The following is a 13,878-nucleotide window of genomic DNA, read 5'->3' as shown; positions in this document are numbered from 1 at the left end:
AAAAGGTAGGGGTGTGGATCAGAAAACCAGTCAGTATCTGGTGTGACCACCATTTGCCTCATGCAGCGCGACACATCTCCTTCGAATAGAGTTGATCAGGCTGTTGATTGTGGCCTGTGGAATGTTATCCCACTCCTCTTCAATGGCTGTGCGAAGTTGCTGGATATTGGCGGGAAATGGAACATGCTGTCGTACACGTCAATCCAGAACATCCAAAACATGCTCAATGGATGACATGTCTGGTGTGTATCCAGGCCATGGAAGAACTGAGACATTTGAAGCTTTCAGGAATTATATACAGGGGACCGTGCATTATCATGGTAAAACGAGGTGATGGCAGCAGATGAATGGCATGCCAATAGGCATTGTCAGGATCTCATCACGATATCTCTGTGCGTTCAAATTGCCATCGATAAAAAACAATTGTGTTCATAGTCCGTAGCTTATTCCTGCCCATACCCCCACCATGGGGCACGCTGTTCATATATATATACATACATAACCTTTATTTAACTAGGCAAGTCAGTTAAGAACAAATTCTTATTTACAATGACGGCCTACCCCGGCCAAACCCCCCCGATCACAGCCGGTTGTGAAACAGCCCGGGATTGAACCAGGGTCTGTAGTGACGCCTCTAGCACTGAGATGCAGTGCCTTAGACCGCTGAGCCACTTGGGAGAAGACGTTGTTCATAACGTTGACATCAGCAAAACGCTCGCCCACACGACGTCTGCGAATGTGAGGCCGATTGGACATACTGCCAAATTCTCTAAAACAAGACAGCTTATGGTAGAGCAATGAACATTCAATACTCTGGCAACAGCTCTGGTGGACATTTCTGACAAAAAGCATGCCAATTGCACGTTCCCTCAAAACTTGCGACATCTCTAGCATCGTGTTGTGTGACAATACTGCACATTTTAGAGTGACCTGTCATTGTCCCCAGAAAAAGGTGCACCTGTGTAATGACCATGCTGTTTAATCAACTTCTTGATATGCCACACCTGTCAGGTGGATGGATTACCTTGGCAAAGGAAAAATGCTCGCTAACAGGGATGTTAGCAAATTTGTGCACAAAATTTGAGAGAAATACGTTTTTTGTGCTTATGGAACATTTCTCTGGTCTTTTATTTCAGCTCCTGAAACATGGGACCAACACTTCACATGATGTGTTTATATTTTTGTTCAGTATAGATCAATTCAAATGGCTGCCAGAACTTACTTTCCCTGAGGTAATTGAGATGAGAGAGTAGGACTTCAGCGTTGTACATGGTGGTCAGTCGGAGGAAGTCGTCCTTGCTCATCTTACACAGCTCCTTGCCGTCTGTGTTCTGGAACATGGCCGTGTCCATCTCCAGCAAGCCGTACTCCTTGACGGCCCACTCTAGCCACTGGCGGACATGATCCTGAGACCACAGCGACGGATCTGGAGGAAGACAAGAAGACAGAGGCAGTGTATACAGCACGGGACAATCTACTCTTTTCACTGTGATTGAGAATGCATTTCAAGTTTTGGTCTCATAATTATTTCCAAATTATGGCTAATGTACCCAATCGTTATTTTCACTTGTTTATTTATCTAGCTATTCATTCATCCATATTTCAATGAATGTATCTGACCCATCCTTTCCCAGATTGTGTAGCCTATGTAATACTTTGATGGAGTGAAATCATACACCTGCATCTATTCTACAGTATATCTGATGTACCATCAATCTCTTCCAAGACTGACAGAGAGTGTTTCCCAAAGCATTTATCCCTCATAAATAATACTCTGTAATATGTGAATCAATTTGCCAATGTAAAGAGCTCTTTGACTGAACAGACCTCTGTTGCCTGTACGTGTTTTAGTCATACTCCCATGAGCAAGCTAAAACATTACTAACAAAAGCATCAAAGAGCCTTCACCCGTGACCCAGCTAAATACACCCGGGGCTAATAAAAACATCTCTACAACATCAGAAAATGTATGCCAATTAATAGCATGTTTATAGGCCCTCCATTTGACTCGGAAGAAAAACGACTAAGAAATAAACCTTTCTCACAGCCTGGAATGTAAAGTCATAGTACTTATAGGTCTAGGTATTGAGCAATTAATAACATCGGAAATAAAGAAAAAACAATATGTGATTTTCATTCATTATAAAGAAATACCATGTGGTTTATATTATAGAAGTCATTGTTACCTGCGGGGACGATGACTCTCCTCTCATTGGTGGTCATGTTGGGGGGCGGAGCGTTCTTCTCGTCCATGTAGCTTCCGTAACTCATCTGAGATGTGTCATTGCCCCCCACCAGCTTATTGCATTTAACCCCCACACTGCAGTCCACTGGGGACTCCCTGCTGCACAGACACACAGTGTCAGTATCAGCGAGAGACAAGACATCTTTATATTGGCTCTAAGCAGATGAAAATGGTTTGCAATATAGACCAACCACAGGGCCAATGGAGCAGAGCTTGAGATAGCCCAATGAAATTTAAGTGTCAGGTGAGTTAGTGGTAGACGAACAGCTCACTTTCTGCAGGTGGACAAAAATCATATTTAACTGTGCACAAACAATTGTTATGATCAACTATCCTTTTGAATATAGACTAATCTAGGGAACATCAACTCAAATCAGCAGAGACAAAGACATACAGCGACAAGACATAAGAGCTGGAGTCTAGTGAGATGGACTGTGCATACTGCTGAACATACCTGGATCCATTGATGTGGTCATACTCTCTCTTGACGCTCACTCGGACTGGCTGGTTAATCCACTCTTGCTGAGGGGGTAATGGGTGGATTTTGTGGGGCTGGACGTAGTCCTGTGTGCCAGATGCAGTCATGTCTGTCTTGGGTAGAGGGGCAGCAGCAGCGTAAGGAGGCTCAAACAAGGACTGGTCTTCACTCACCACTGACAGTGCCTCCTGCAGGTCAGAGGAGGAACAGGTTATAGCGGGGCACCTCTAGAACAACAGAGAGAACCTGTGATCTCACAACTTCAATCTCTCACTTGTTGTAGATACATTTTGTTTACAGTAATTATGTGCAGTTATGTGTCATATCGCAATCTGGCATCCTAAGTGGTTTGTGTATACAGTGATTGGGCCTATGTAGCAACTACAGCTTCCTGTTGATGTTACCATGACTTCAAACATGACTAAAGTCCTGATGACTACTACGCACAACAAGATCTAGTCTGCGTTTTCCTTCCACAGAGAAGGAACAGCAGCTGAAGAATCAACAGGAACAGCAAGGGGGTCAGTTCTACAGTGGCTCCCCTGGAATTCTCCTCTGTCTGTGTCCACGTGTTCTGTCTCATGTCTGGTAACTGATGCATGGAAAACATATCAGATCTATCATTGCCAGAGATGTATATGGGCTAATGGGAATACAATACTTGCTATTCCAATGATCTGACATACAACAACCTATACACAGAGCCAAAGAGATGTACACTATTTATGAGATATACAGGTAAACGGCTCTGCCTGTATAGACTGTGGCAGCCTTTTAGCTAAATCAGTTTTAAAACTTCTGTTTACTATGAATGAAGGAGCTGGTGAGGCCTGCCTTGCCTCAGCTCTGTCAATGACACATTTTAGTGAAACAAAGCAGCAGCAACAGAGACAAACTGATCTAGAGTCATTACAGTTAAGCTGTTTCAAGGATTAGGCTCATGTCTGACACACATCTGATCTGGTAGCATCTGATGTCACAGATTAGACAGATATCTGTAATCCTGAGGGATTATAGATATTTTCAAAGATAACATCCTAGATCAAGACAAAGATGTGCCATTAGCACAGTTCTTCCCCCGTCGAAGAACAAAGTACTGTATGTACGCATCAAAACACGTCTGACTGTTCACGAAATAGCAAACATGGATCAAAAAGGCTACAAGGGCTAGATTTCAAAAATCGAATCAAATTGTATTTGTTACATGCGCCGAATACAACAGGTGAAATGCTTACTTACTACAAGCCCTTAACCGGAGCCAATGAGTCCTAACAAGTGAAAAAGTGAAGCAGAGTTGCAGTGATACATGCAGTGGCCAGTCTGCTGTTTACAGCCTGTGTACTCATTTCCTGAGATGTCTATCTTGGGACGGGGATTTCTCTCTTCACCGCTAATCAGAAGAACACACATATTATATTCACGTACAGTACGTTTCAGCATACTAATGCTACAAAGTACATTCACTAACACTGACTGTATGTGTCTGTGATGTGCCAACGGTTCTAAACTGACCAAGGTGACAGCTTTTGAGGCCATTAATTGGGAGGGCTGGATGGATGATACTTTGTGACAGCATCTGATAATGCCCTCAGAGTTGGACAGATGTGCCAGTGATTTCATCAGTCAAACCATCATAGCTGCACACTAGCAGTCTGGTAGCCATATGCCCTATCAGAGAAGTCTATACAGAAGCTAGCCTGGTCTGGGGATGATATGTTGAGAGCAGTGAGGGAATGTCTCAATGTCTCCTGATAAGGGCAGCTCTGCTGTTATGGCTGTTGCACGTTACATTTACACTGACATATCAGCATGTGCCTATCAAGATTACAGGTTTTAAAAATAATGTGAGTGTATGCACTTCCAAACAGACAATATAACACACCAGTCTGAGTCTATTTGAAATGTGTGTTCTGTATCAATGTGGAACACACACACTGCCAATGGTAAGGTTGCGACAGAGATACAGTTCATTTATCTACATTCATTGATCTACATTCTTCTCTCCTGAACATCTTGTGCTGACATCCCTTCCCACGTAGGCTATTCAAGTAGACTACAAAATAATATTCACTGGGAACAAAAAGAAAGGCACTCCAAGTCTTGCATTCTCTAAATGATTTACAGTACTTATCAATAATTAGGTGGTACCATATGATGCCATTATCAACTCAACATAGGTTAATGTTGTTCACAACCCTCATTCATAAACTAACAGGTCTTCCTAAAGTCTTCTTGGGAAACTGTGACAGTGGAAGTTGCCACGTGCCTGGGCCACCACAGATGCCTTACAGCCAAACGGCCTGGCTCACAAATGCCTCACGATGCGTGCCAGTACCAAGTGCCAGTACCCAGTACACCACTTCCATCCAGACTGCACACGTCTATTGTGTCCTCCACACACACCCATCAGCATGCGATTCAGGAGGCATTCCTGCCCTTTGTTTGAGGAGGAAAGGGAAACCTGTCAGGAAACCAGATTGTGCAGAACAGGAAGCTCTCATGGCTCGATAACCCCCCCCCCCCCCCCCTTTTGATGAGTAAAGTCTGAATACAGTTTGTAGTCAATCAAATATACACACGGATACATGCACAGTCCTGATACATTCATACTAATATAGTCATTATTGTTGTTATATTATTGTTATATAGTCATCATTGTTATACATCATCACAATTTAGCAGAATATTAACAATCATTTCACAAGACCTAAATGTTTCTATTTGTGCATGTTTGTGTATTAAACAATCAATCACAAACCAATCAGGTAAAAATGATTTAATATAAATTCAATTTTTCTGTGCAGTCAACGCTTATACTGTTCCAAAACTTACACCACACCCAGCCGCCACTTCAACCCCACAACCCCGCTTATTTTAACATCCAAAGAAAACACATTGGCAGAACGATACGTTTCCATGGGTATTATAATAGTCCAGTTAGTTAGAAATAAGAGCAGAATAACTATATTTGACAATCGGCTATGTCTACTCAAAGTCCAGACACAATACCGTGGTGCGAAATGCAGTGACCTAACCATCAAACATCTGCATGGCCATGCATCTGGAAATTCAATACATGGAGGACTGCGCTTGAATACCCGTCCCTCAAGACTAAAATATGCGCGCTCCCTATTATGAATGACCTTTTGTGTTCAATTTAAGTATAACTACCCAGGTAAGACTGTGAGCCTTTTGTTATTCATGAATTACAAGAAGGAGATTCGCAGTTTTCGCTTCTAAATCACTCCGTGATATTTCCAAATTACATTTTGGCTATTGATAAGGCTATTAAAAATGTGTGTTCAACACTCGTTTTACAACGGAAAATATGCGTAAAAAATGTATGGTTTTACGCATGGATTCTACTTCCTTGTACAGCCTGAATAATAAACGCCACCAAAACACCATCAGTAACGTTTTGAACCATGAACTGTGAGAGGATCCCCGGGCACCGTGCCACCACAATTGCGCAGCCACATCTTTGACACACCATACCTTACAAAGAAACGCACGTTCATCTAACCGCATAGCCATATATCGCCTACATATTGCGTAATCCCTAGCCAACACTATTTCAACTGGAGAAAATAATTGTTCTCCAATTTGTTATGTAATACATACTTTCCACTGAATAAAATGAGCACTTTGTTGATTTGCAGATGTGCATCTACGCGCTCGTTCCAACATTGAAAGCATATATCGAGTCTAAACGTTTCTTATCCAACCAAAGCTTATTTTCCCTTTCAAAGTTTCCTAAAGGAAAGGGAAACTTCGGGATGAAGAGGAAAAAATAAGGACATCTGGTTACCGCTTTCGGAGCAAAATAAAAAGCCGTTCATTGCCCAACATTGTAGGCTACTGCTCACAGACATAGCAACTCATGATAAAAGGAGGCGCAACTCCGAAAAGCAAAGCTCTCACAAATTCGTACACCCAGTCTTCCACCCTTACCTTAATAGTTCCGTCCATTTTGCGCAATTTTCAGCGAACCCCAACAATATTCCAAACATGACACGCTCCTGAATTAATTCCAGCCCCCGATATGTCGCAGAGAGAAAGAGACAGTTAACCGGATGGTTTTTTTTCTCTACATTTGGGAAGTGAAGTCACCGCTTTTGAGAAGGAAGCTATGTGTGTCACTGCAAGCCCTGCCTTCATTGCAGCTCCAAAAAGCAGGATACTTGTCCCAAAGAGATAAGCAGGGAAAACAATTGCGTGTTCCCCCCGCTGTTAATGTTTTTACTCTGAAATATTTACAGAATGGTTGCCAGCGTTATGCATATGTTGATGTAGGCTGCATTTGTGTCATTTTTTATACAAACGTCACAGACACTGGCGAATGAGTTTGTTTCAACAATTCCATCAATATACATGTATTATGTTAAATTCATTTGCCAATGAAAAAGTAATAATTTAAACTGGTATAGACTGTTATGTGATTCCATAATGTTTTATAATCTCCTCATTGCTTTTAATGCAATGCGTCCATTTTTTTTCTTGATTTTACTTTAGCCTAATTCATCCCCTGCTCTTTTAACATCTTATATTCGCGTTTCCACTGCGAGATGGAGATATAAAATAGAGTTTCACTTTCAAAGCAGACAGATGTTTTCCTCGAGAGTGCTGACGAAATGAACTGTAAATCAAACCAAGAGGAATACGAACTTGAACTACCTGTGGCAAGGGTTGATGCTCTTTGTTATAGCCTTCCCAGCCTCAGTGACGTTTTCCTGAAACACCATTAATAACATCCAAGCACGCAGCGCCCCAGATCAAGGTCCGCTCTACACGTGTGCGTCTGCTATCCAACACAGTAGGGAATTATGATGGATTGTAGGCTTATATTTCCAAATATTGCAAAGGGGAACCCCCTCTCTTAATATGTTTGGAGTTTAGTTCATGAATAAATGTGTGTGGTTTTCATTAATGTAATGATGAAGTATACCTACTCCCATTAGATGTTATTACATTGCTATTACATGTTATTACATTATCATAGGCTTCTATTATTATTATTAGTATTATTAATTTATTATTAGGCCTAGGCTATAGTTGAACTACTTTCTTCCTTAGGTTACTGGAGCCATGGACAAACATCCCCTGTCCCCACCCCCAAACATTTTTCCTCTACCTTTGGAAATTGCCCTCATCAATTCAGACACAATTTCAGCGCAGATGCTAGACATGGAGCCAGCTCTGAACGTGACCAGACCAATAGGGCTCTGCCTGAGGGAGCGGCAAGGCCACAGAGCGGCCAAACCCAGCCTGCGCCGCTGCGACTGACAGACGGACCGGCCTGTCTGCTCTCGACTTGGGGGTCTGTTGCGGGAGAGGCCCCCTCGAGACCACCACATCTGGATCCTGCTTGGGGTCAAGGCTTCTCCTGCCTGAGGCCAGTTCAGCTTCGTGTAATTAAGGGAGACACCTTGTTTAACTATTTAGTGGCCGTACCTTTTTCTAATTCAACATTCCACTGTTTTGGTTTTGTATTGGATTTCGTTAATTTTCGTTCAAAATAAAAGTAGGGCGAATGATGTAATGGTATAATATTCATTATAGATTCCATCCATGTTAGACCCGTTTGCAATAGCAGAGGGCAATGGTAGGGCTTAACTTTTAGAAAATAATAGATGTTTATTATTTTAAGTAGCCTATTGACTAGTATGCCTAATAGTGAACGACTGTCATTTTATGGACCATATAAGTAGGCCTATTTCCAGAACGCTAACACAATCTTGTGTGATTTGTTGACACCTGAGGTTACTTGTGGAATAATGTGACCAAACTCTGAAATCACCTGGCAATATTGATTGAGTTGGTCATAGAGGCACAGTAACCGAGGCAAATCACTAAAAAAACTAAAGACTAAGTAAGAGCTAGGCTATCGCTAATCAAATTACTCACGCCATTACGCACGAAACATGTAGGTTTATGCTAAGAGAGAAAAGCTATCCCGGGACCCGCCAAGGCCATAATGAATACAGTGGTAACAAACATTTTCGGAGGCCAATAAACAGATGCAAGTTGGTTTATACAGCGAACCACAGAACATCTGGCTTGACGTTGGAACTTGACAGCCAGACATTTCTTACCACGAGCTGTGGGAAGCCATAGCTCCTCCATTGGACAATACAAGAAGTGGGTGGATACTACTTAGGTTAGTTTCAGTTTTTAAATTGTTGCCCTTTTGCTCATCGTGAATTTACAGCACTTTACAACTTCACTTGCTTACAAGTGCGCAAGAATAGCCTATATAGGCCTAAACATCTCCATAATGTAACCAAATGATCCAAGAGTAAATTATAACGGCGATGATTATGCCGGTATTATTATAGGTTTTCATCATCATTATTAGTCAAGATTATTAGCCTACTGAAAGAGGCATTGGTTTATATTATTCGTGAACAAATATTAATTCATAAAAGACCAAACAAACTAACGTTAGGCCTACTAAAAACCACTTCTATAAATTAATTTATGTGACAAACCTTTTTGGCCTATTATTTGAACCACTAGGCCTACATAGCCATAGATATGGATAGGCCGTGTAAGACTGTTCATTAGACTTCAGAGTTCTGGTAAGCCCCTTCCCTCTCTCGGCAAAAAGAAAAAAACAAGTAAAATACTCTGCAGCATACAAGACCTAACTGTCTGGTCCCTTGCTCGGGGCCATAATTAATTTGAGATTTATTTTTATTGGAGAGCTCGAGTCTCGCCTGGCCTTAACCAAACAAAACAAATGCTAGACCATGGATTCGCTTGAATGAAGCAGCATATTTATTTAAAATGTGCCTTGAGGCGTGCCTGGTTCACATTCTAACCAATATCTTGCCCCGAAATGCAGAATAATTAAATGAAGGTTTCGATTAAAACGAGGGCAATGCGATATTCATTGACCTGACCTACTTTGTCTGAAATGTGGGTTGCTTAAGGAATCTTAAGCATTCAGTGGTTAACCAAAGAGTACTTTGCACAGGTTCTTGGATTGGTTTCCTAGTCATTGCCGTTTTGTCTTATTTAGGGAGCAGAAAGGGTCATTTCAAAACACATTCTCTCCTCAAACATTCCTTGCTGTTCAAGTCTCCCAAAACAAATCGGGGATTGTTCAGAGGACTCAAGCAATGTGGCCAGTGAAAATTAAGTCTTTCTGCAGAGCGCTACAAACGTTATGACTGTATGAAAAGAGCCCTTATATGCAAAGGGAAATAAGTCGCCAAAACATAACAAGTCACTCTTTGAATATTTGGATTATAAAGATATTATGAATGGCTTGACTAAGCACAATTGTTCATTTTCAAAAGCATACATGCTCCGCCTATATGCAATTGGTCTTCAACCAATGATCTATGAAATATATGGCATCACATTTCCAATATTATTTTAAAACAGCCTGACTCACATAATAGCCTGCGGAAATGTTTATGTGTTATGATGAGCACTCAACAGGCAGAACAATGACAAGGCATATACACTCACACAACACATTCCCATAAAACATGACGACTGCACGTACACTGATAGTTTCCTAAAGTCAGATTATGGCATGTCCAAGATTGTGCAGTTTAATGTAGGATATAAGATTAACAATGGGAATGCATATTTCGTTTCAAACAAATCGTCCCAAGGCCTATACATTGTCCGCTTGCAAGAATTACACGCTGTACCATGTGATTCAATGCACAGAGTTTTAAACGTGAAAACCAGATGTCCACTATTTGCTTTGTTTACATTCTTTGAGACTGTGGCGGAGAGAGAACAAAAACGGCATGATGTCGAATATAATAATGCGCTATACCGGTCCCGCACTGAAGGCAAAGAGATTAAATCAATCTTGATGTCCAGACAGATTAACAGAATCACATTATACAGTAGACTACCATACAATGTTTGAATACAGGACTATTCTGCAGAACGGTTATAACATGATAACAACAATGGAATAGAGAGAGGCAATTGTGCCAAGATTTAATTGATATGATACCTATTGATACCTCTCATATTAGGCGTAGGGTAGGCATACCGATAGAGATTTTAAAAATGACAAGCAGATGCAAATTATTCGCAAAGTATCCTCATGAATATAAAATTAGGGACGACCCAGAACGTCCACCAAAATTACCTGCTCGAAGAGACGATGTTGTCTTACCTTGACGTAAGACGAAGTGTCAGGCACGGTCTGAAACATGTTCATAGAACCGAGAGGGCCGACAGTGTTCAACGGGCTCTGGGGAGAGTAGAGGAATATTAGCACAAAAAAAGGGAAAAACTGAAAAAGTGAAATATATTCTAAAATAACAATGCATTAAAAGAATAATAACAACACAAATAAATAGATTAGTAAAATATATTCATAATATGCTAATATTGTGCATAATAATACTTATAATAATGTGCATATTGATCATCAATTGTGGTTCAGTACATATGAAAATAATTCATTATGTAATGACAAATAAAGCCTATAGTGTGGCGAATAATACATGTTATGTCATGCCAATATGTCACGTCTAAATAGCTATGATAGCTATGTCTGATTGGTGGAAGAACGACTCCGCTTCCTATTGGTAAAAGAGCTACAGTGGGCTAGACGTAACACTGGAATAACAAACTTTCCTGCCCACTCGTTCAGTAATGCATTCGACCATCAACAACCTCTCTTCATAATGGACTAGCATCCACACAGCCAGCATTCAAGCTTCATTCATCAATTAACTCATACTTCTTTGACTCTTTTGTTAGTTCATTTTTTATGTTAAATTAAATATGCAAACTTTTGTGCATTTTCAATGGCTGTGATCTCCTGAAAATATTCCCTTCAGACTAACAGTCCAGTTTTCTGCCCTCTGGATGTTATCAAATGAGTTTTGTTTAGATATTTTTTCAATTCGCCCTCATGTAAAATTATTTATTTATATAGACTTTTAGCCAAGACTCCAAGCCTCAGACCACATATTGTGGTTTCAATTAAATAAACAATTTGAAAACGTTTTACTTTCGGAAGCCTTTTGCTATTGTTCATGCTGTTGTGATATCAGGGTAAATTATTGAAAACATTTTCAGGCCTACTAAAAGCTAGAGAGAGATCTCAGGAGCGCGCACGAGCACCTTGCGGTTTTGTGAATTGCGTTCCATTCCGTGCAACCACTTCCACTGAAATAAGGAATAGGGTCAGATTTGGTTCATAGGCCCCACTAAGTTATTGGACACAGACTTGATTCATTCAGACATGTGACCGTCCTTGCCGTGTTGTTTCCTTCGTCACATATTTGGTGGCGCAATGATAATCTAACAACCAATCACATATTCTCATGCATGATACCACTGTTCATGATGGCCAGAACCACTACCATGGTTGACTGACTTTAACTTTCTCGATAGACAACTCATGTGGAGAAAGCAGGGCAGCAGAGCCCCAACCCCAACCCCCATCACGTTTCTCCCTAAAGCTTACCACATATTGAAACACTTTTCGCTTTAATAAGTGCAGTTTACAAAGTCTAGGGTGAAAGGGCAGCTCGAGGACGGTGTCTTTAGCGGTTCCCTCAGTGTGCAATTATCAAGAAGGCTGGCACATGCAGCATTTAACATTCCTAACATCAAGCAAATTACACTGAGACAAACACTGGTCTCCAGAACGAGTGGATAATGAAAACGAACTTTTTATTGTCAGTGCAAAGATTGCGGCCAAAGACTCATTCATTTCGACTCACATCCACTGACAGGAGACATTCACTGTCATTGTGAAAACGGGGAATACCGAAAGGTAAAGTAGAACTTGTCACTATAGGCCTACAATACATTGTGCAGGGCCCCCAAATCCACAGCGGCATTATGTTAAAAATAATCACATTTTCGAAATACGATGAAAACTAATGGACCACTACACATCCAGAATTCATGTTATAGCAATCTCTAAACAAATAAATAAATGTAAAACACACGGACTGACTAGTGTCTGATCATATATTTTATAGGCCCACAGTCACATATTTTATAGAATCCTTTCACGTTTGGCTGAAATGTTTTGGTTATTGAATTTCTGCCTCAGCACCGTCTACTGATACATTATCCAAGGGGCTTATGATCATGGCACGATTTATAATTGTAGCGGACCAATATGTTTCGTATTTTCAGCTCCTGTAGGCAAACGTTAGGCTCGCCTCATAAAGTTTCCCAAATGCATCCAATTTCTAAATGGTGAACGAGCATAGAATTCCGCATATGTAGCCAATTAGCCGAGTCGCGGCTCAGGAGGACTGTTGAATAACTGCAGTGACTTTCCTCTGAGACAGCCCGTGGACTGGAAGCCTCTAGTGTTACATTTTAAGCATATTACCTTGCACGAGAGCTTGCTGTTATCCATCATACATGAGAACGAACTGATTTCCCCTCATCTTTGCACTTTTTTCTAACCACAGTTTTCACTCATCAAGCAACCATGACAGCGAGTTATATTAGGACGAACTAATACAAACATGACTTGTAAACGAAAACAAACATGACTTGTAAACGAAAAATAAACTAAATGTAATTTTTATCAGATGATAGCCTGCAAAACATTTGTTTAATCTAAATGGAAAGCAGACTGGCATTGAATCTTGATAAATTAGATAGTTTTATGAAAAGGCAGGCTACATTAATCCAGAATTAGTAACAAAACAGTGGAATTGATTTATGGTCACCAAACACACAGCATACACATAGGTTTGTGGCTGGTTAGAATAGCCTACGAGTCGCAATCTTACAAATGTAATTTCCTCACTCACCTGTCGTTATGTTGTCAGTCGTCTATTATTTCAGTTTAATTATTCCCCAATTTAAATAATTTGTCCCGTCTATTCAAAGTCGTTACCATGGATGACAGTAAGTTATTTTGAGAAGGTGTATGGAGCGCAGGGTGTATGAATGGGAATGTTACTGTGATGAGAGCCGCCAGCCGGCAACCAATGGGAAGTGAGTGAAAAACCTCCCCTTGGGTTTAGTGTGAGAGGGAGCCGGAGTTGCAAGTCAAATGAACCATGAAATAAGGGAAATCTTATAGGAAATAGGAACAGCACCATAAAAAAGGCAAATAGTGAGAGGTACTTTTAAATTGGAAAAATAATAGGGCCTAATGTCCTTCCGCAGCCCTTTCGTGGGATATTGACGGCCACCA

General features: G+C 40.8%; 1 protein-coding gene across 7 annotated transcripts in view; it reads right to left on the bottom strand.

The window, feature by feature from the left end:
* The window catches only part of LOC111960691 (Friend leukemia integration 1 transcription factor), a 124,089-nt gene extending 110,453 nt beyond the window's left edge, over nt 1–13,636 (bottom strand). Inside the window, exons 1-5 of one of the 7 annotated variants that reach the window (XM_023982855.1) lie at nt 13,490–13,636; nt 10,843–10,947; nt 2,700–2,911; nt 2,187–2,344; nt 1,223–1,426 (exon numbers count right to left, since the gene is read on the bottom strand). In XM_023982855.1, the coding sequence (XP_023838623.1) occupies nt 1,223–1,426; nt 2,187–2,344; nt 2,700–2,911; nt 10,843–10,914 (646 nt within the window). In that variant the 5' untranslated portion in view covers nt 10,915–10,947; nt 13,490–13,636. Of the gene's footprint in view, nt 1–1,222; nt 1,427–2,186; nt 2,345–2,699; nt 2,912–6,674; nt 7,133–7,397; nt 7,469–10,842; nt 10,948–13,489 lie in introns of those variants that run through there. The other 6 variants (XM_023982845.1, XM_023982844.1, XM_023982848.2 and 3 more) reach the window with 6 other exon arrangements.
* Between the last annotated feature and the right edge of the window lie 242 nt (nt 13,637–13,878).

This window comes from Salvelinus sp. IW2-2015, linkage group LG4p (assembly GCF_002910315.2).
Source record: "Salvelinus sp. IW2-2015 linkage group LG4p, ASM291031v2, whole genome shotgun sequence".
Classification (NCBI taxonomy): Eukaryota; Metazoa; Chordata; class Actinopteri; order Salmoniformes; family Salmonidae; genus Salvelinus; species Salvelinus sp. IW2-2015.
The sequence above is the reverse complement of the archived record's forward strand: the minus strand, read 5'-3'. Positions and strand labels throughout refer to the sequence as shown.